The 22,595-nt window shown below is 39.7% G+C and overlaps 1 protein-coding gene across 1 annotated transcript in view; it reads left to right on the top strand.

The window, feature by feature from the left end:
* The window catches only part of st6galnac3 (ST6 (alpha-N-acetyl-neuraminyl-2,3-beta-galactosyl-1,3)-N-acetylgalactosaminide alpha-2,6-sialyltransferase 3), a 92,710-nt gene that overhangs the window by 29,709 nt on the left and 40,406 nt on the right, over window positions 1-22,595 (top strand). Inside the window, exon 2 of the mRNA XM_088927930.1 lies at window positions 9,166-9,360. Coding sequence (XP_088784056.1) covers window positions 9,166-9,360 — 195 coding nt within the window. The remainder of the gene's footprint in view (window positions 1-9,165; window positions 9,361-22,595) is intronic.

The following is a 22,595-nucleotide window of genomic DNA, read 5'->3' as shown; positions in this document are numbered from 1 at the left end:
AATAGCTTGTTCCAGACTCCTACGACCCTCTGTGTACAAAAAGCATCCTTCTCATTCACTGTCGTTGACATGCATGGAATGCAACAGGTAAAAAAACAGCCTTCGTTTACTGGCTTTTCACTGTTTATGTCACTGTCAATAAAGTGGGTGTTGTATTGTATTATATTTCGGGTGAAGTCCAGATTAGGGTGAATTTCACCTGCATTTTATTATATTTTCCTCATAAACTCCAGTTAGCAGGCAAGCTGTGTGGTTTAACGGTTAGACCTTGGGCTGGCACCTGGAACGCTATGAATTCAGATCCCAGGTGGGGCAGTGCTGTTGTACCTTTGGACAAGCACCTTTGCTTATAGTGTTCCAGTGAAGTGCCCAACAGTACATACTGTATGGGTACAAATGTCAGTTGCTCTGTGCAATGAATACTAATAACTACTAACAAGCGTTAATAATAAGTAAGGAGGAAGAAACATCTAAGTGTTTTGCTGTTCCGACGCTGTGTTCCTAGGCACAATGTGTTATTAATAAGCTAAATGACAAAAATATGATCGCTTAAATTCTCATGAAATTTAATGAGGCTAATCACTTTCAAGATGATAGGTCATCTTGGAGCTTTCATTTTTTTCAGGGCATTATCTTAAGTAATTTAAAGGAGGTGTTTAAAAATAAATCGTATAGCGAGCATAAATCAGCATAGATTAGTGTAACCTTAAAGTGTGTGATTTCATGAATGGGAATCCAGCACAGTATTTCTTATCTGCTAGCGACAGTCACCCGCAACTTCAAGTTGTACACCAGTGTTTCCACGGTTACAGTTCATCCAATCACACATTGTAGATGTTGCTTCCATAATTTAATTGAATTCGTCGTGGCCTGAAATACCTGGAGCTCTTTTTTTTTTTCTGTACGTCCTTAAAATGGTCATTCATAACAGCATTGGATCATTAAATTGCCATCATTACAAAATAATGAAAGCGGGGGTGTTTCATTGTTATGGAGTAAAAAAAAAAAACTTTTATTAAAAAAAAATTTTGATACATACAGCCTTGTGACTTTAGATGTGGAGGCATGAAAAGACAACTGAACACAAAGCCTAAAATGAAAAGTACCAAATGCAAACCAAGTTTTTTACCTTTCCTTTGAGCTGAGCCCTTTGTTTTGCGTCAAATCCGTTGAGATGGCTCAGTCTAACACATAAAGACAAGGAGACTTTTTTCTTTCTTTTCCCCACTGATCTGAGATGAATTAACTGAAGGACAAGAACTCATTTGCGCTGCGTGAAAGAGGCTCTGAATCCATCAGAAACGATGGAGTTTGTGCGGTGGGGTTACTTGTGCAGCTGCCGTTTTCGGTCTCTTCACAAATCCGTTTTTTTTTTTGTTTTTTGAAAATGACATTTCGCGAGGTGAAGGGATTTTCCTGGCGAGTTTCCCCCCACACACCGGTTTTTGGAAATTATCTTTACGTAACGCGTTTAAAATGACAACCAGGAGCTAAAAGAAACGTCAGGAGTCATAAACCCGCACTTCACACGGGCTTGAGCTTGTGCTCGGCGCTCATGACGAGCTGTGAGGTGAAGCGAAGGAATTTACTGAGATTGGCGACGGGCGTCTCTTCTCGGGAGCGCGTTTCTAATTTCACTGGAGGCGTTCAGAATAATAAGGGCAGTAGTAATAATAAGTAATTCACTTAATCACAGATGATAAGTTTTTGTTTGTACTGTATGGGCTGCCGAAGCATCGCTTCTTCTTCTTCTTCTTCTTCTTCATGAGAGAAAATATGGATATGAAATTAGGCCAGGATGAGCGGAAGATCTATTTGGCAAATATTCCTTGAATCCCTGGTTAATTCAAATTGGATTTCAGCTGTGCGGTGGACCATGGCGCAGGAAATGGGCTGCTAGGAAGGCTCACTGCCAGCGATGTTTTTTGCAATGCAAATGTAATTTTCCATCTACTGTTGCTCTATAGATTTATGAAAACTGTTACGTTTTTTATGAGCTATTTCCACCGGCTTCTAAAGCTTATTGTTTTAATTCCCTTTTTATTATGCTGTAGAATCAAATATATCGCCGTTGTGGGGTTTTGCTGACGGTAACAAACCTGAAGGAATCTGCCGGTGATGGAAAAAATTGTATGCCGAAGGTGTGATGTGTAAATCGGAGGTAATATACTGGGAGAAATTAGCATTTGTCCAAAAATATTACAAATACGTTTTCTAAAATCGTTTAAGGAACTAAACTGCGTACATGAGAATATAAACTCAACAGGTTTTGTCGGAATACTAGACTTTAGATGAGTAAAAAGTATCTAAAGTAAAAGACTTTTACTTTAGATCATTTAAGGGTGGAGGAAGGAGAGAAGTGTGCGTCTATGCAGACACACAAAATATAATCTAGGGATTTGCAGATAAGGTCTAGACTACTGTTCTTTTGTCGAGCTCTGCGTGACATTAAACCACACATTCTAGCAACTGCAGAACACTCGGTATTTTGCTTATGTAAACACGCTTCCTGGTTTAATTAAAGCTTATTATGTCCCTCTGGATTTCGCAAACCCAGTGAATATTCAGACAATGAAAGCCACTCGGATAGATCGTTTCAGTTTGAACCGAAAGGAGGTGGCGTATTTACATTTTTTTTAGAATTGTGTGTGCGATCGATGGAAGGAGTCAACAAATTTCCTTTTTTGGCCTCTGTTCAGATAAAGATCCTGAATGGGAATTGGTAATTAATGTTACCGTCACGTGTGAAGCTCTCTGACGCTTACTGTACGTAAAAAAAAAAAGATTGAGATGGCATTTTTCCACCTTCCTCAGGAAACGGCCCTCTAAATCTCTATCCCAGCATCTTGTTGGCTCACATCTATGTTTCAGTTTATACTGCGCTGGAATTTAAGACTAGCAGACATGAACTCTTGAAGCAAGAGAATGGTACTTTTCGGGATTATAGAGAGCTGGAGGTACATATTTGAGGCTACAGTAAATTCACAGTAAATGCATTAAGAGGATTAACGTACAGGTTAGGTCAAGGCGCCACAGTTTTATGGGAAGTGTCAGTGTACAGTGAACACACACTGACCTACTGTACAGTATACTCTTACTTACACCGTCTTCTCGTCAGACTCAAAGAAACCGAAGAATGAGTTGTAACTTCTGATGGTTTATGTGAAGCTCCAAATGCATTTATATCCTGTGATGATGTGACTTAACACGTTTGTACAAAGCTGCTGACATTTAATACCGAGCCCGTCAGCTGCTCTCTTGTACATTATAAGACAGGCTTGACCAGTCTCCAGACATTAATGTTGCTTATATTTCTTATAACGCAATCACGCCGAATTGATCTGGCCTGAAGGATCGGGTGGACTTACAGTACAGTGGTTCAGTTTCTTTGGAACTCAATATAACACCGCTGCTCAGAAATGCTGTACAGAAATCAATAACTGTGGGAACAGTGCCCCAAATGCTGCAAAAAATTGGAGCATTAGCGCATTGACAAATGAGATACACTGAAGTGCCTGCACTTAAGGCTCTTAGGGGCCACACCAGTAGGCCTACAGTACAGACGCAACACTCGTACATACACAATGTCTGCATTGAGCTTTAATATAAGTAGCACTTACAGTGCACATACTGTAAATGGCTTTACAGCTCGCATTGTTGTATCACAGTTCTTGGGTTCTGGGTTCAGTTTTGTACCACATGACCTTCTGTGTGGAGTTTGCACGTTCTTCACAAATCCACATGGGTTTTTAGCTTGGGCTTGAGCCAACGCCTTGCACCTTCTACTTTTAGAACCCTTGCTAAGACTGGATGAATATCTAATAATACAGTACATGGTTGGTGGGTGGAAGTATCACTAAACTCCAAAATAGAAGATAATTACTTTTTTGCCCAAGTCGTTTTCATTATGTCTGCTAGGAGTCCAAACAAATTGCACAAGACATTAAATTTCTCATTGGACATCAACCAAATTATTGAAAAAGCTGGTCGCAACATTTGAGCTCTAAAGCTGTCCGATGTGCATTTGTACATGTAACGGGCTTATATTGAGAAACGCGATTTTGTGAACAGTACACATTCTAGACCTTACTTCGTTTGCCAGTGAAGGGATTTTTTGCACACCATCGCTTTTCATAGACAAATGGATTTCAGCTGCAGTCAAAGCTGTACAAATTAGCTACAAGCGATTTAATTTAGCATGAAGATTGTAATAACAAGAAGGTCATTCAATGTGCCGGAATTACATTGATTGTCTGAGGATTTCAAGAGACTAACTCGAGCAACTTATTTTGGTTTAACGCTGTGTAGAAGTGACTGATTTATGACTGGTAGCTTTTAAGTGATGATAAATGGTTGAAGTTTCCTAGGTTACTAGATCTGTGTCCATTCAACCTCCTGTGGTCTGCTAGTGGGCAAACACATTCAGTCTATGATTTGTGCTTTTATGCCTTACAGATCACAGTGGTGTCCATACCAATGAAAAACTATATGACAAAGTCACACTCTTGAAGGACAACAAGACATAAGGAAGAAGAAATAGCTGGCTTCTTATCCAAGACAGTTCATTTAAGCTTTTAAGACCAGAGGTGAAACGGAAATCTGAACAACCTGCAGCCCTTGTGAAAAACATACCCTTTCCTTTTACTGTACTGTATATAAAAATAAAGTTGTTTTTTTTTCCCACAACACTGATGGATATTTCATTTTTCTGAAGACTAGGTTCCTCTTGTATTAAATGAAGTTGGGCTCACAATGTATAGCAATGTAAAAGCACAAATATTTCCGTGCGGATTGGGAAAAAACTGTGCTTGAGCTCAGCAGTAAATAAAGCCAGTTCCTTATTACAGCAGATGCATTTCGGCTGCCCTTTCTAACGATGGTATGACAGCACTCTCTTCCTCTTTCCTAGTGACACCGAGTTATGGATGGCGCTATTCCCAAGTTTAATAATCTGTGAAATTCTGCATTAGGTGACATTGCCAATGATCTGACTGATATATAGGCGAAGATGAGCAGAGTTGCGTGTTCTTCATTCAACTGGTGGAAATGCATTTGATGTTCCCCAGGGCCTCTCAATTTAACCTAAATATGACATATCATTAGAAGATTATTTGTGGGCCCAGATTGAAATCAAAGGGAGGCACTTGTTCTCCCTTTGTTGCCATGAGAACAGCTACAGTAAATGTGACATTTGAGATTCTGAGGGCATAGGGGTTTCAGAATTTCTCAGAATCCTGCAGTGTGCCTGCAAGCCATTTCTCATGCACTTTAAGAAGCTGTGCAGTCACTATACTGTCACTACTTTCCCAAAGGATATAATTGCATAACTTGTCATGACCAGTGGTTTCTGTCTTTGGCCCTTTGGTGGAAGTCATAGTAGATTTTTTTAGTTATGCATAGGATTATATAAGGGTGCACTGAATGCATGAGCACTGCAATGAGGATGGTTCAGCCCTACACATTTTAACATCTTGATGTAAAGAAAGGATATTGCACAAGCCAAGATAATTGCGATGGTAGTTTGCGATGGGACTTGATTTTCATGACGGAGAGCAGCTCCACTGCTGTGAAATCTGATTTCTCAGCAGGGCGCTGGTGCCTTTCCTTATTTGTCTGACTTCTCTGGTTTTTGCAGAACTGTATAGGCAGTGTTTCTCATAATTCGTTCTTGTGCTACTCTGTGGTACAAAAACTGGATTTGCATCGCTGGGACTGGGGGAGATGTCTTTTAAAGACCAAATTAATGTTTAGTGGTCTTACATAATGAAGAAAAATGTTCTAATACAACATACTGTACCTTAATACTTTGGAAATGTCGTAATGTTTTGCTTCTTATATGAGAAATTTCAAGGTAATTTAAAAGTCAGTTTTCTACCGATCTTAAGGGATATAATTATATAAAGTAACTTTTAATTATTAACAAAGACAGGCATGTTTCTCCTGCAGTTATTGATTAAATTATTCAAGTATAGCTTACAATGAGGCCTCACGAAATTATTATTTTTTTCAGTGCTAATTCATAGACAAATGGCTCTAACTGCATGTTTCAAGGTCTGATACCAGAAATAGAATGGCTTTGGGGCCTGTTTAATTTAAAAACAAACAGAGGCATTTTTAAATTCCGTGAAGTTTCCTAAACTTTGTGTGGGGCTTTGAACGCTGTTTTCTGCTGTGCTCCGTTGGTTTTCGAAATGCGAATTGTGAAAGGGACCTTGGCAACAGCATATCTGCCTGTGTCAGCATACAGGCAATTTGGAGAGGCAACAGGCCTCTGGAAAGGCTGGAAACTGAATAAATGAATAAACTGAATAAATGTGGAGCTGCAGCTTCCCGAAGCTCGGCAGTGACCAGCGACAAGCTGCAAGCCGAGTATCCTGCGCTGTTCAGGAGACCGCGTGTCACTAACGTGATTTCACAGCCCTCAGAAGAAGTAAAAGAAAAGAAGCTTCGAAGTTCCGCAGAACAGGCTTGGGTTTTAACAGATGAGCTGACATTAGATGAGGCACCTGTTTGCCTCTGGACGAAGAAGAAAGCAAGGTCTGTGCGAGAGGTGCTGGAGTGCTTATGTCTGAAAGTCTTCTGGTGTGTTTCGCAAACTTTAAGCTTTAAATTTAATTGTGGTTGTTCCTTTGGAAATTGTATTTGGGTTTTGTTCTTTAATTGGGGGGGGTTAAGAGTGAATAAGATATAGATGTACCAGAACCAGCGCCTAAGGTTCTCAGAATGGAGAGGTTGAACATCCAAAATACATTTTTGGTAATTGTGGATTTACTTTATTGTACACCATCAATGTTAAGAATTTCACAAAGCTTTGGAACCAGGAACGAAAGAAGCATTTGACTGTGGGATGCATATCTGCTGTGACTCCCCACTCATTACTTCTGCATAGCTGACAGGTACTGGGTCGCTCTGGTGCTGAGTGTTGTATGACCCAGTTACTCCTGTCAGATCTGTGCAATCTGGAAAGCACAGATTTAAAACTCGAGCACTGGGTGACTTTGCTTAGGCCCAGAAAAACAATAAATCACATTAAAGGAACGTGCAACAGTGTGTAGATTAAAATGAGTTCTACCTTATGCAATAGCTCTGGGTTCTTTGAAGGGCCGTGATCACACAGGTCTTTCATAGTAGTTTCTAATCATTCGAAAAAAAAATGATTTTGTAAACTAAACTCTCTTTTCTTTTTTTGGGGGTGCAAATTTTTATCTGTTATAACATTTCACAACAAAACTGAACATGAATTACAAAACAACACAACCCTTTTCCTCCCCCAAAGTCCTACTCCTTTTACTAAAAGGACCACCAAATTTTATCAACAAAATTACTTTGTTGCACTGTATTCCTATAGGTAGAGGAGTACAGAGCAACAAAGATCTGACCACAGCAGCAGTAGCACTCCGTCTAAGAGAGTTAACAGACGAGAAGAGGTCATTCAGCCCATCTGGCTTGTTTGGTAGTTTGCTGTTAATTGATATCAGGATCTCATTCAGCCATTTCTTGGAAGAAACCAGGACATCGGCTTCAACAATATGGCTGGATAGCTTGTTCAAGACTCCCACAATCCTTTCCATAACATCTCAGGTCTCAATGGACTTCAGTGTGAACTTTGTAATTCCTGCTATTTTTATTCCAGTGGGAATCTCTGCCTAAATTAGGCATCTCCAACTCAGTTTCTGAAGAACTCCAGTCCAGCAGATTCTATTTAGGCAATAGTTGAGTCACTAATTTTGAAAGGCATGGAAAAATGTTGCAGGTGATGTGTTAAATGAAGGAATTTACAGATCATTTCAAACAAAAACTCTTAAGCCCTCAAGGGTAAGAACTGCCTTAACCAAAGTATTTGCTTGCTTCATTGAACAATAATTTACAAGTGTTCCCAATCTTCTGAAACTAATGATTTGAATAGATCTGAAACTATCAAATTGAAAAGATCAAGGCACTCCAGGACCTGGATTGGAGATTGTTGTAAAAACTGTCAACTTAAATGCAGAATGGTGTCATGGTGTTTATGATGCTTCACAGTTTTCACATCTTAAACCTAGTTAGGTTGACATTTAGGAAATGCAGTATTGTTGGAGTAACAGTGCTCACAGATAGTTCAAGCCCTTTTACTGTAAGTGCTTTATACATACTGATGTACAGTACAGTACCTTGGACTCTTCTTACAATAGGAGCAAACTGCGTTTTGAAAAAGCTGATATTGCATCTCCTGAGAAGTCTTACAATAAACCTGTTTTACCAGGTCTGTTTGTCTAAATGAGTCTAAATGGGCTTGAATTTGTACTTTTTGGTAAACGATATTTTTTCCATCACAGGTGTGCTTGTTAAAGAATTATACTTGAAGAATAAAAACGTCTTTTATAAAAAGTCAGTAAAAGATTAAAAACATACACAGTAGATCATGGGAAAATAAACCTTTCATTTTGTATTTTAAACCAAACTGCTGTTTGAATGTCATTGAAAATGATCCTATTAAGATAACATAGTGACCCATAACTTTCGTGATGCTAGTTTATCACATGATTTCTTATGCTAAAAGCCAGGTTCCCATTTCACAGATGTATGATTTCTTTTTTCACAGGCTGCTGTGCTCTGTTCATCTCCTCTTTTGTACATTAGCTTTTATAATGTGTTATCCATGTCATAATGTCTGCTTTTTTAGAACTGCAGTTCCGAACCACATTAAAATTAAAGATAGGTAAAAAATTTTTAACCCACTTTTGCTTCAGATAACACAAAACCTGAGAGATTATACTTTTAACTATACAGTACTTTATAATTTGAATAAAGCGAATCATTTTAATAATATTAATAATATATATTTTCTAAAGATACAAGGCTTTTTTTTTATTCTTCACAAAATCAAAGCTTTCCTAGTTGAGAAAATAATCATATTATCACCTGTGTAAGTGAAATCTTCCCCTTGAAATCTGTGTTAGCACAGCCGTGCCTCTCTCAGTTTCAACCCCTCCATCCATTTTCAGTGTGTGTTTTTCCTGGGGAGGGCTGTACTCTTTTTTGAAGGTTTTAATGGTCTGCTTGAATCAAAGAGTGGTGCCTGTTTCGAATTGATGATTTTCCAGCTGCTGGCTTCCTCACCAGTCTTCAAGCTATACCAGCCTGCTGTCACACCCACCTGCCCCTCTGCTGTTCTGTTTCTTTCAGAGGAAGTCTGTCATTGCCATGAGCTTGCTGGTGGCTGTGTCTCTCTTCGTCGCCATGGTGAACTACGCAGAGAAGCCCTACTTCTTACTGCAGCCGGTCTTGGGCCAGGCCTTCAGCAGCCGATGGGTCTCCTCTCGTCTGCAGCCCAAGGCCTTTAAACCACACGTAGGTTACGTGAGTGTCCCCAAACAAGAGGTGAGTCCCCGTGCTGGGAAAAGTCTTCCCGTCCAGTTGTGGGAGCAGTAGGGCCATCAGCACTCTGAGGAGGGTCTCCTTCAGTGATGGTACTTCATTATAGAAAGGTGCAGGGCATTATAAACCTCAAAACTAGCGCTGTGAAAAAAACACATTAGTATCTTTTTAAATTCCTCCAAAAGTCGTGTTACTCACCAGAAGACCACATGCTAGTGGTATCTGCTCCCACTATCGTGCGCATGGTGTGGAAACACTTCCCTTTTACGTTGCAGCAATGATTAAAAACCAAGTTGCCGTTGCACATAAACACGAAACTGTCAAATTTCAGTTACCGATTAACAAAAGACGAGATTTATTGGAGGATAAGAGAAATAACAACACTAAAAGAAAAATATGCTTTATTTATACTTATTGTATGAGAGGAAGTGCATTGTGTTAAGGCTTGGCTTTGATTATATGAAGAGGACATTTATCCATGTGAAAGGAATGCAGGGTTAAGGAGCGCAGTCATTTCATGTTTTTTACATTCTCTTATCGAAAACGGAGTTCGTTTTAGTCCGACACTAACTGAAACTAATTTAATTCCACATTGAACATTGTGAGGTTAGGATGCAATTCCATATAATTGTGAAGTCAATGTAAGCCACACGTTGAAAGCATTACCTGTTGTTGCTGTGTAAACTGGAGGGGTGTCTGTGTGAGAGGACACCAGGTGCTGTAGGGAGGTGCCAGACTTGCCTGCAGGAGTGAGTTTGTGTCTTTTCTTTCGCCTGCTCTAGGAGCTGCGGGGGTCTCTAGCTTCAGCCCAGCTTACCGTCCAAACCCAGTTCTAACCCACAACCTCCTCCGGATGTGACCATGTGCCAAAGATTGGAACCGCTTGGTTTTCATCCTGAATGTGACAGAACGATTCGTTTTTATTTCCCGGATAAGGGTCCGATGTGTTTGTTGCACATCATTAATATTCTAGTTGGCTAAATTCATTGCTGCTTTAAAGTCAATAGATCTATGACATAAAGGGCAGAAATGTGTATTTAGGTGATTGATTAGTTGGTCAGGGACAGGATATAGTGTGCAATAATCTTCAAAGGGTTGACACGGGACTAACAGGCTATTTACTAAATATGACCTTCTAAACTGGCACTTTAATACATGGAATAATTTTAAAAAGTCGTTTATTCCTCCTTAATTTGATGGCAGTTGGAACGAATGTGTCGGAGCATATAAATAGAGCAGATGGCAATGCCAGTGTGAAGAGGGAGCAGGTTCTGTAGGAATTTATCTGTTAACAAGCCAGTAAATCTGGTAGAAACACTTCCATTGATTTGTGTGAAAATATACTGCTCCCACATCTTGCTTTAGCTTTATTATTCCAAATAAAACATGAAAACAGCTGCAGGTTATTGATTTTTGTGACGATTGTTTCTTGTCTGGATGTCCTAAATACAGTAAAGTGATAAATGGCAACCTGCTCATAGTTGATATTATGATGAGGCCATCTCCAGTACTTCATCTGTTAGTTGGTGGATGGGTAACGTGATGATGTGGACTCAAGTCTAAATGATTGGTTTCTTCTTCTCCTTGCTAGATAGACTTTCAACACTGCTAGCTCTTTGGTTTTCATGATATTAAAAATAGACATGCTGCGTTCATCATTTTCTGCAATAACTTTTCTAGTGTGAACAAATTACTGCTTGTTGTCTAAGAATCTGGGAACACATCATCACAGATAGCAACACCTGCTTTTATTTAATTTTTTTTTCTGATGTATGTCAACAGCAGCACACTGGGGACAAACAAAAACTACTGCAAGCTTCTCTACAGGCTAAAAAAAAGCCCAAATGAAATGTCTTGAGCTGGTATGTGGTTTACGAATGCCAACCCGCATTCCTTGTCAAGATGGAGTGTTTTATATTTTGTTTTCATCAGAACACAAAACAAGGTGGTGCTAAAACTCAGCAGGCATTTTGATCGCTCACTTGTACTCAAATGTAAGCATCTGTCCTGACGAACTGCAGAAGGAACAGGTGTTGAGAGAAACAGAGAGTAAAACAGTGCAGGAAGGCAGCATTTTTCAGTGTCTCCCAGTGTGACTGCAGATAGCGGTTCAGCTGAAGGCCTGTTCACTGTGTTTCCTTGCACACTCTGCAGTAGACTCGGGCACTGACAGGTCTTTTTTTACCCTCCAGTAAGTAGTCCTGAAAAAAACAACAAACAGACCGCGCAGTTTTCAATTCACCTCCAGCCTCAGCAGTTGAGATTTCACCAGGGAGAGGGGGGCACGTGTGTCATTAATGTTTTCTCAGAGATGGAGGTGTGAGCCTCTTTTTATAGTTAATGTAATTCTTCCTCTGTCAGTTTTATCTTTTGGCCACTATCTTGTACAGCTGACCGAGTTATCTGAAGACCGCCGTGCGACATAATTTGTTGCTTCTTTTAATTGTCGCACCAAACTGCGGCTGATCCTATCCACACCGTTTCCTCGAACGACTTCCAGAGCTTATCAGTTAACCCCAGAGCTCGTCCACTCTCGCGTGCTCTGTTTGTCCCCTGGGGGAAAAGGCTGTCAGTTTTCCTGTTTGTCTGTTGTCACTCCTCTGCCTTACGCGTCACTCCAATTCTGCAGCTGTCACTTTGCTTTCTTCTTCATGAGCTGCAGAGCTCGTGCTCCATATTCAGGAGCATTTTTCAATTTGATGTGCAATTCGGCTGCTTGATTTTTTCCTCGTGAATCCTGCACAACGGCTTTTGTCATACTTGTCCATTTAGCACGTCATAGAACTACAGGACACTCAAAGCTTCTTTCCTCTAAGGTGCTAATCAAGTTAAAAAGAAATGCACGCATCTTTTTTTTTAAAATAAAAGGTGATGCATGAATTGTTGTTGTCTTCAAAGACCTCAGCCTTTTGACCTTTGGAGTTTTCTGAAAAGAGACTGAAAAAATAATCACAATTACAAGGAATTGTAAAGGAATTACAAAGTTTTACCTTTTGGATGCATTTCTTATTCCGATATGATGAAATCAGGACTTGGCAGAAATTGATGTACTAAACAGATGTTGACACACTGCCTGCGCTGTGCTTCTTAGAAGATTCTTGAGCAGAAATTAAAATGTCACTGTTACTAGGGCAAATAAATATGAAATATTTTAATATGTTCACTTAAGCTGGTTTTTTCCTTTTCACCCAGATATATATTCCTAACAGTTATGATCAAGTAGAACCTTTTAAACGTTTAAAACACCCTGATGCTTTGCATGTTGAATAGTCTGTCCACTACATTAAACGTAGTAATATACCATATTTACCGAAATCACAGAAAGGTCGATTTTATTAAATTACTTTAAATTGCCAATTATGCAGACTGATTGAGAACAGTACAAATAAATCAAAAGTTAAATCATCTGTAGAGGGCTCTTCATAACTGTAAGCTTATTCAGCCAGACATTAAATTCAGTGCATTATAAAAGCCTGGGAAAGTGGTGTGTAATTTACATAATGCTAAATTCACTGTGCTTATACTTGCAATAGTTAGAAAAGAAATCTCAAAGCATAAGACTTGGGAGAACTGTTGTTGCACAGGTCTCGAACCAGTGCAACTACAGGACAAAACTGTCTGTCTTTTCACAAAGGCAGCAATCAGGTGCAATATTATGAACTTTGCAATTACTGTATGTGATCCAGCTGGACTACTGTACGTTTAACATTTGGAACCTGAACGCCAGCTCTGTTCTTCAGGGCCTGTTTTCCTGATTAGTGTGTACACCTGAAAGAGTTTAATTGAGGGGTTTTGCTTAGTCGAGTCTTTAAAAAGCTCCATATTCAGTTAATATGTTTAATTGACTGGCAGTACAATATATACATTAATTGTATTACAGTACAAACCAGGAATAGGTCCTGCAGTGATCAGTATGCAAATTACAGTCAGGACCCCTAAGATGTGTATATTTACAGTGCAATAGTCATCAAATCATACAGGGATCCCCTGACCTTTCACCTCTTGTACAATATTTTGACCTTTTTTTTTCCTGTCCCAAAGGTATTCTTGTGTGGTCTGCTATCATGAGAAAGTAAACATGTGACAGGTGGCCTCTGAGAAGGTTACTTCATTCTAATTGGCAGTGAGCACAAGCAAGTAGGAGAGACCCACTTACCGGTCTTGAAATTCCATTTCTACCTGGAACTGACCTTGTCACCCCGAGAAACCATCACAGTTTGTTTCAAGGCAGCAGTAATACAAAGCAAACCAAACTGATGAGACAACAGCCTTTACATTAGCAGTTGTTGATGAACCCACAGTGAATAATTGCAAGGGTAGTGAAGTAATTCCTGGCCCCCAGCGAAGAGGAAAGTCATGCATTTGTAATAACCCATTCATTAACATTTTCTTTCACGTCTGAAGGAGCTCTGTACCCAAACCTTGGAAAGAGACCCTAAGGGTCTTTGAAAAACCATCAAGCCAATATGATCAGACATTAGCTTCACCCCTGATCCATGTCATTCTTTCATATTTTGCCTATGTAATAAACCATGGAGTGTGTATTCTGCACACTGCTCCAGGCTTCAATGCAAATTGTGACTGGGCATCTGTTGGTACCACAGACACCCTCTGAGCTCATATGGATTTAATATCAGTTCCTACCTTGTTTTAATCAGTTCAGAATTCAGTGGATTCGTAACGTTTGTTCTGCTTTGTCAGAGTAAATTTGATCTCTGAAGTGAAGGGACCAGTTTCTCTTCAGCCTTTTTTTGTATCTTGTGAGTTTCTGCTTTTCATTCTTTGAGTTGATTGATGCATATTTATGCATGTGCTATATATATGTATGAGTACATTTGTTGATTTCACATCCTGTTTTTAAAAGAGTAGGGCGCAGACTGCAATTTCTACAACAAAGCATCTTGGAGATTTCTAACTACACATAAGATGCAGATTGAATTGCTGACCGGGATGCATGTATAGAGGAAACAATTTGTATTTTTGTGGAAACCTGGACAGCAATCTCAGGCTCTTAAATTGCTTCTTGTCAGGCCGATTTGTTTTGTTGTTGTTGTCCAAGTCTCGAAAGCTTTGAGTTGTGTACTGATGGTGTCACACAAGTGGGCATCTTGTAATTCGTGGTTCTCCTGAGAGCCATTCAACTTGTAGCAACTGGGATCTTATGCATTATGTGCTTTATGGCTTGTAAAATGTTAAACATGGATTAATCTGTTGTGATGCTCAATTTCTCCTAGCATCAGGCCAGGCAACCAGACCACATCCTAAATATTAAATAAGCAGTTTTTGAGACTTGACATGTAATTCTGATTATTAGAAAGCTGTAACAATGACTTTAGTCAGCCGGCGTTGCAAGAAATTATTTGTTTCTGCTCTGCCATTTATCTTTCATAACACCAAACCATGGGAAAACATCTGCTGCCTGTTTGTTTGCTTGAACTGTTGTTTCTGTCATTTCCTCTTAAGAAATAAAGTATTTTTTGATAGGGAAGCAGTACTGTAGCTCTTCTGCTCTCACCCTGTTCTACACAAGTTTTTATCTTGCTTGTTGCTGAATATTTCACATACAAAATCCACCTGGAATGTGGCAAAAAGCCTTAGGGAGTCTCTGGCTGATGATACTGGAACAAGGTGTGACGCATGTAGAAGAGATGTTTTAATGGACTTGAGGAAAATGGCTTGAAGCTGGTTGTCAGGGTTGTCCCTTGGGTTGAGAGATGGAAAGTATTAGATAGAGCTTTGGGGATTGTCTCACAGATTCTATTGAGCTGTGAAGACAAAACAACTTCATTTGATATACATACAGTACATCAGTCTTCATATCCTAACTGGTGCCTCGATGTAATTAAAGTGTATAGGGTCAATGAAGAAAGATCCACAAACCATATTTGTAATTGATGAATGTTTTCTATAATGCAGTGGAGCAGTTTCTGAGAATGTACAGTACCATTTGTATGAAAACTTCATTCATTGCTACAATGTCAAATATCTTATCCTGCCTTCAAAAAGCTATTGCCGACAGATTCTGTAACTATTTTGCTAATGAAAGGAGACAGTTTGTTTTTACCATTCACATAGAACACTTTGAGATGTTTGTCGCTGTTGACGTTTTGATAAAATGTTAATGATGGAGTCCGACATTTTTAATTGACTACTGTTTTAGTAGCCCGGAACAATGAAACCTCTTGTGTTTAATTTATTTAATACATTGTCTTTCCAATACCATAGGATGTCTTTCAATCATTTAAATTGAAATTTAAATCATTCGGTTTAGTGATGTACTATTTTCTTAAAACCTTAAATTGACAGTTACAGTAGGACTCTAGATCTCGAGAACCACTCTAGTTTTGTGTTGCCTGTATTGCCACTAACATGCTGGAGAGGTAAAAGATTTTGGAAAGCATCCTGCCACACTCTGAGGGTGATCAAGTAAAGAAAAAACATGACTGTGTTTCTGAAAGATCTTGAACAACTTGCTGGCAATTACGTTCATGCATGATGTATAAGCAGAGCCCCACAAGTCTCAAAAGCAGGTGCTGTGTTACTGCGGCTGGAGGAGATGTAACATAAGTGCACGCCAATCTAAGAGCGAGAAACTTGGAATTTTTATTACCTTAATTGACGTACGGAGTGTGTCATTACTCATAGCAGATAAAGTGTGTTCTGCAGTTCAGATAAAAAGAAAAGGAGCGGGAAGGGACACGTGCAGTAGCTTTCTTTCCCTTTGGGGTCCAGCTGTGGTGGAGTTTGTCCATTCTTCTCTGCCGGGCTCTTCAGCATCTCAGTATGGGAAGCAGTCAAACGGGCACTTCAGATTTCCGGAGCCCTGGTGCTCTGCTGAGAAAAAGGAGCAGCTCTCAAATTTGCTTCGATAATAAATCACTTTCCCTTTAATCCCTATGGATGTTCTAGTAAATTAGGTTAAGAGCAGGAATAACGAATGGGTTTCGTCTGCCCAAAGTCTTCTGTCACAGGTCTTTGTGATTACATTAGCATCTCTTTCAGCACTGCATCACTTGGAAAGCTGAGCAGTCTGGTTTTGTCCTAATGCTTGTTTACCATATCTTCCTTATTTGTAATAGTGAAACAAGTGGAAAATAGCCTTGGAATGATGCATTGCATGTCAGAAGTAATTTTATTAATTAGATAGAATATAATTGTTTTTTTAAGTCTGTAAATAATGGTTGTGTTATGCAGTCTTTCAAGGTCTTTGTTGAACGTGATCAACTACCATGTCTGTTTGATGTATTGCTTTGCTTAAAAATTTTAGAATATTTAGATCATTTATCCCATATTGAGTGTTTAAGAAAACACATCAAGCTTGGCTTACAAATAGAATCAACTGACTTGACACAGCTTCTGTATTGTGTATGCATTGATTTCTTTATGGTGTACAAGCATCAGGACCCAGCTACTTGGAATATTAAAGAGTTTGTGATTTTTACAACTGCAGTCTGTAAAGCTACAGTCGCTATCAGCTTTTCACAGAGAGACATCAACACCTCTATCTAGTTGGTCAGAGTGAGTTTATTGACAAACCTGCCTCAGTTCAATCTAGTATTTCAATTTTACAGTCTACTAGTAAAATAGAGAAAGTCTTGTTTATCTAATGTAGGCCTACCTGTTTTTTTATAGCTGTCAAAATAAATATTTCTAAATAATGAGGGGGAGAGAAATATCTTTCACACTACTGGTTAACCTTGATTAAAAATAGCTTTTACAGCTCATACAGAAGAAATAACCTTCTTCTATATTTTTATAGTGAAAACATATTTATGATTTTTGATAGAGTACAAGGTGTTTTTTGGGATTATTATCATTCACAAAAGTTAAGCACCACAGTATAGAACAGAGATTATCAGCAACAGGGAGAGCGATCAACATTGCAATTCACTCTCGCCACCTGTCAGAATAAATCTTTTCATTGATGCTGTTATATCACTGGATGGCATGGTGGCACAGTAGTTAGCCCTGAGGCCCTGGGTTCTGTTCTCTGTGGAGTTTGCACGTTCTCCTCGTGTTCACATGGGTTTCCTCCAGGTTCTCTGGTTTCCTTCCACAGTCCAAAGTCTTGCTGGTAGGTTAATCGGTTACGGGGAAAACTGGCCCTGGTTTGAGTGTCTGTGTCTGTGTGCGCCCTGCGATGGACTGGTGTCCCATCCAGAGTGTATCCCGCCTTGCGCCCTTTGCTTGCTGGGAGAGGTTCCAGCTCTCCTACAAACCCTGAGTTGCCTAAAGCACTTAGAAATTGTGTGGATGGACAGAAAGAGGGAAGGAATGCAAGCAGAAATGAACGAAGGAACTAACAAAGGAATGAAAGAACAAACTGGTCAGCTGGGAAAGGTCTCTGCAGCCAGACCTTCTAACAGAACACAGACTCCGGGTCCTTCAGGCTAGAGCTCCGCTTACAGGGTCCCGCGATTCGGGTGGGAAAGGGGAATGAAAATCACGGACGGGAAAATTGATTTCCGATGTTTCATTTATTTAATGTTGGAGAGACATAACATATTCAGAACACATAGTTTAACAAAAAAAAATAATTGAAAACCACAGTCTCACAGTCAATAGAGTGATCCCAATAAAAATCAGTGTCACTATTTTGAAGAAGAGATAGCAGTGCGATTTCGGATACAGCGCAATACTGTACATTTCAAAATGCATTTACTTCGCTCAAGCATGAATCTCCAAACAAGGTACCTATGGGGATTGAATTCCCTCGGGTCTACATTTATGTGCTTTCAAGCTAAACCTGTTTAAATGAATACAAGTAACCTATTAAGCATTTTAATGAAGCGGAAGGTTAAGTTCCATACTCGAGTCATTAATAATTATTCCATTTACTGCATGGTGCGTGATTGTTTAATAAACCTATTTTATTCCTACAGAAAAATGTGAAATGTCTGTGTATATATTTTAATCTGACACTTAATATAATTAAGTATAAGTAAAAGTTATAGTATAACTTTTGATGCTGTCGCGTTAACCTTACAAAAATGACAAAAAGAAGAACAGGTATTAAAATCCTGTCTTTTCCCTAAAGCTTTGAATGTAGAATTTAGTTAGACAGTGAAATTAGTTTTATTTAAATACATTATCCCTCCATTTTCTAGCCACCTTATCCAATACGGGGTCACAGGGAAGCCAGAGCCAGTCCTGGCCAGGAGCACGCACGAGGCAGGGTACACCCTGGATGGGACGCCAGTTCATCGCTGGGCACGCACACAGACCCCGACACTCTTTTGACCACGGCCAAACTTTCAGAAGCCAGTTAACCTACTAGGGTGTCAAAGACACACCGGAAGACCAAGAAAAGCACAGGGAAAATTGGAAACAGGAGAGAGTAGGAGCGCCCTCCAGATGTAGAGGGCTGACAGAAACCCCTGCTAAACAGGGAGAACACACAAACTCCACACAGAGAGCACCCCAGGTCCGAAATTGAACCCAGGGCTTGAGCGCTGCAGAGCATCGATTCTAGCCACTGTGCCACTGTGCCCTTCTAAATACATTATGTTTAGTTACAGTGTATCAGTTTACTGGGTCAGTTTGCTGTATTTGCTGTATTTATTCTTTCTCTGTATTTCTTTAATATTTTTTATTACGTTTTAATTCTCAAATGTTGAAAAATACGATTCCCCTCGATTCTCTTCGCTAAATCAACTTTTAAGGAAATCATTATCCTGAAGTATGGTATGAGATACAGTATTCTTTCTTTGTATTTGCGGTGTTAATTGCAAGTTTTACAGCTCTTTGTCACAGCACTGTGACTGCGAGAGCTGCTCCCAGCTCTTTGGGTTGGTCCTGCTTTAGAGTCCTGAAAAACTTGCAGACACACTGTGCGACCCCCCCAGAGCCAAGGTTCGACAGCCCTGTGCTACAATCTGTGACGACCAATCAAGAACATTTTTCTACGCTCTCTTAAGCTTTTGGTCATTTCAGGTTGATGCAGGCCTTGTATTATTTTGCTATTGTAAAATCCTTTCTGTGACCAACTTTGAACTTCTCCACAGAAGGCACCAGTTTCTGATAAAAACGATCAGTCTTTGTCTAACTAGGATTAGAACTACTGTTGTCCATGAATTCAGTCGGTGTTTCATCCAGCTCATTCCCATTTGACTTCGGAAATAATGGGATCCTGTTTGGTAAATTCCTGTCATTTTTATGTTGCCATCGTACTCTGCCACAGATCCCAGATTCATGAAGTCCGCTTTCCATAGCAGTCTTGGAGACATTGTATTGTATCTCATTGTAGCTGCCAGAGGTTTTTGAATTGTTGTCCTTGGGAGAAAGTTATTCATCTAAACCATGTTTCTCACTGCACATTTCAGTAAAATGATCTAATGTCCCCTTTCTTGTAGGGTTTCTCATAAGCCCATTAGCCTTGAATGTCTTGAATGATGGACACCACAGTCGATGTCTTATGGATTTTTTAATAGCTCTCACTAGAGTTGTTGAGGTCAATAATCTTTTTCCTGAGATCTTCAGGCAATTCTTTGACATTCCCCATGATGATGTGATACTTAAGTGTTTTGCTTCAGTGTTCAGTCTCCTAACATCCTTGAAAAAGAGTAGTGTCCAGTCCTGAACCTGGAGGACTGGTGCGTCTGTCAGTTTTTTTTAAAGTAGCAGCTCCTGAAGAGCTGGGAGAAATTGTTAAATTGGTCCCATTAAGTCGGGGAATGAGCTGATTGAGCTCGTTAAGAGCTGTGGGGGAATGAAAGACACTGGCCCTCAAAGACCATGATTTCTCTCCCCTGGACTAGACACTCTGTAAAGCTCAGATGGCTTAAAAACATTAGAAGAATACATTTACAGTACTGTGTGCATTTTGAAATACAGAATTATTCCAGCTATGCTATTAATTCGTCTATTCATCAATTGTGTAACTGCTACATCCAATACAGGATCATGCAGGCTATTCATTTAATATTCCTTTAATACTTTTTATTACATTTTAATTCTCAAATGTTGAAAGTTATTATTCCCCTCAATTCTCTTTGCTAAATCAACTTTTAAGCAAATCATAGTCTTGGAAGTACAGTATGAAGGTGTTCATCCATGTGAACGTGATTAAAAATGTATACTTTGTTGCTGTTTAACTCTATATTCTATGAATTCTATAGAATATATTCTATAAAAACAGAAAGTGAACGCCACACTTTTTTTGTGTACGGGGCACATTAAAGACATTAACTTTGCTACCTTCGCAGTAAGCTTTTCCTGCCACAGCCAAGCTGTTCCACTGATAAAAAGAGTGCAGCACTTGTAGCCTCTTAAACTCTTCTGGGTTATTGAAGAGCCAGTGAAAGGGGAACAGAGTGATAGTGAGAGAAGAAGGACGCTGAGACAAAGGAAGAGACGTGAGGGGGGGTCTTAAGAAAAGGTCGGAGCAGTCATTGACGTCCCACTCCTAAACTTTCAGTCAGCGCGCACACAAACCTCAAAGGAAGCAAAGGTGAAGAGATAAGCAGCGCTGCACCATGGAGATGAACTGTGTCACTTCTAATGCGCAAACTGACTGTAACAGAAGGGACTCAAACTCTGTCTTCACTGAGCACCACTGAAGACAGAATTATGCATTGGGCTCTTGACAGTGAGTAATGGCAGAGTGCAGAAGTGCATCAGTCTCCTGGCTGTCTTGAGATTCCAAGCTTCACAAAGACTAGTCTAAGTGCTGAAAACTTGCATGTTGCTCTTCAGTGACAGCAGCACAGAATATAGTAGATACTGTTGAACTGTAGCAAAAAGACTCACTCTTCCCTTCATAACCATGCTCCTTGCTGTTGGCCTTTGGCTATGTATTTTAAAGTCTGTGTAAACGGGCAGCCCTGAATCTTGGCTGCTTGTGTTACATCACAGGTCTGTTAAAGTGTAAGTAAACAAAAATTTGCTTTGATATGCTAAATCACTGTCAAAATTCAGTCACATCTGCAGGTATGACAAAATATGAAAGAACTGATATAACAACAGAAATATCACTCTTTAAGATAAACATATATTGAAAACATTTATATATGACATGAACAGAATGCACAAAAAGCTTCTAGGTTACCTAAACATGCAATGAGTTTTTGTTGCTTTGGTTTATTTTCGTAAAGAACTTGCCTAGTGTCTTTGTGAAATGTACTTACAGAAACAACTGGGGAAAGCATGTACAGTACATGGAATGTGCTGATTTTGTTTGAATATCTTCTAATAAAAAGTGAAAGCTTTAATATTTCTACTATACCAGCCAGAAGCCTGGACAGAGTCCTGGAGACCCAGGGGTCTGATCTGTATTCCCTCAAACCGTGTACTTGGGCGCGTGCAGCTCTCGTCGTACTATTTAAGGTCTGTCTCAGAGCTTGTCAGCTATGAAATGACATGGAATAAATTGAACAACAGTGAATCTTTTGAAATCACCAGGTTTAAATTACTGCTGGTGATGGTTCCTGACAGCCCCGAGAGTCGGGGAAAAAAAAAAGATGATTGCTTGTGATATTCGCACAGGAAAAACTACTTTTCCTTAACTACAGACAGCACATCAAAGGTGCCAGCCCTCTTTTAAGTTCATGGAGAACTGGAGGGTCGGAGCAACGTGGAGAAGTGTGAGGTGAGATCTGAGCACTCGGGACTCGAGCGTGTTCTTAAGGGTGTGCTTTAGGAAATAGTTTGTGAAAAATGTGCTGCACCATGATCAGCCTTATTAAACTGAACGAGTCTCACTTTAATAGCCCAGAGGAAAATTGCATTTTTATTACAAGACTGAATATGTTTACCTCCCAATGATTGAGTATTAGATAATTTCATATTGTCTGGATGCTGGCACGATTCGCTCTGCCTGTTTGACACGCTGCATTTGTTCTAAAGCTACTCGAGAAGTCACTGCGTGAGCGGTTGTATCTTTGTGGAATATGTTATTCCAGTTTAAGCTCTGGATAAACATAAGACGCGTTGCTGTATAGCAGTTCACTCTTTGGTGCAAGACGGCTTAGAGCTGTATCTTGTAAAGACATTGACTCAAGGTCACATACATCGCCTCCAGATTCTGAGCTGCGGGGTGTAAGGTTTACATATTAATGTGTGGGAAATAAACACATTCCACACCGCAGGAAAACTGTTCCGTTCCTCAACGATAAGGCTTTCCTGAAATTTCTTATTAATCTGTCTGGGCTCGAAACATTTTTCATGTTATTTAGTTCTGTTCAGCTGGAAGGCAGATGCATTCCCCTTTCTCGGAACTGAGCACGACTCAGACTGAAGTC

The sequence above is a fragment of the Atractosteus spatula genome, chromosome 11 (assembly GCF_055471065.1).
Source record: "Atractosteus spatula isolate fAtrSpa1 chromosome 11, fAtrSpa1.hap1, whole genome shotgun sequence".
Lineage (NCBI taxonomy): Eukaryota > Metazoa > Chordata > Actinopteri > Semionotiformes > Lepisosteidae > Atractosteus > Atractosteus spatula.
The sequence above is the reverse complement of the archived record's forward strand: the minus strand, read 5'-3'. Positions and strand labels throughout refer to the sequence as shown.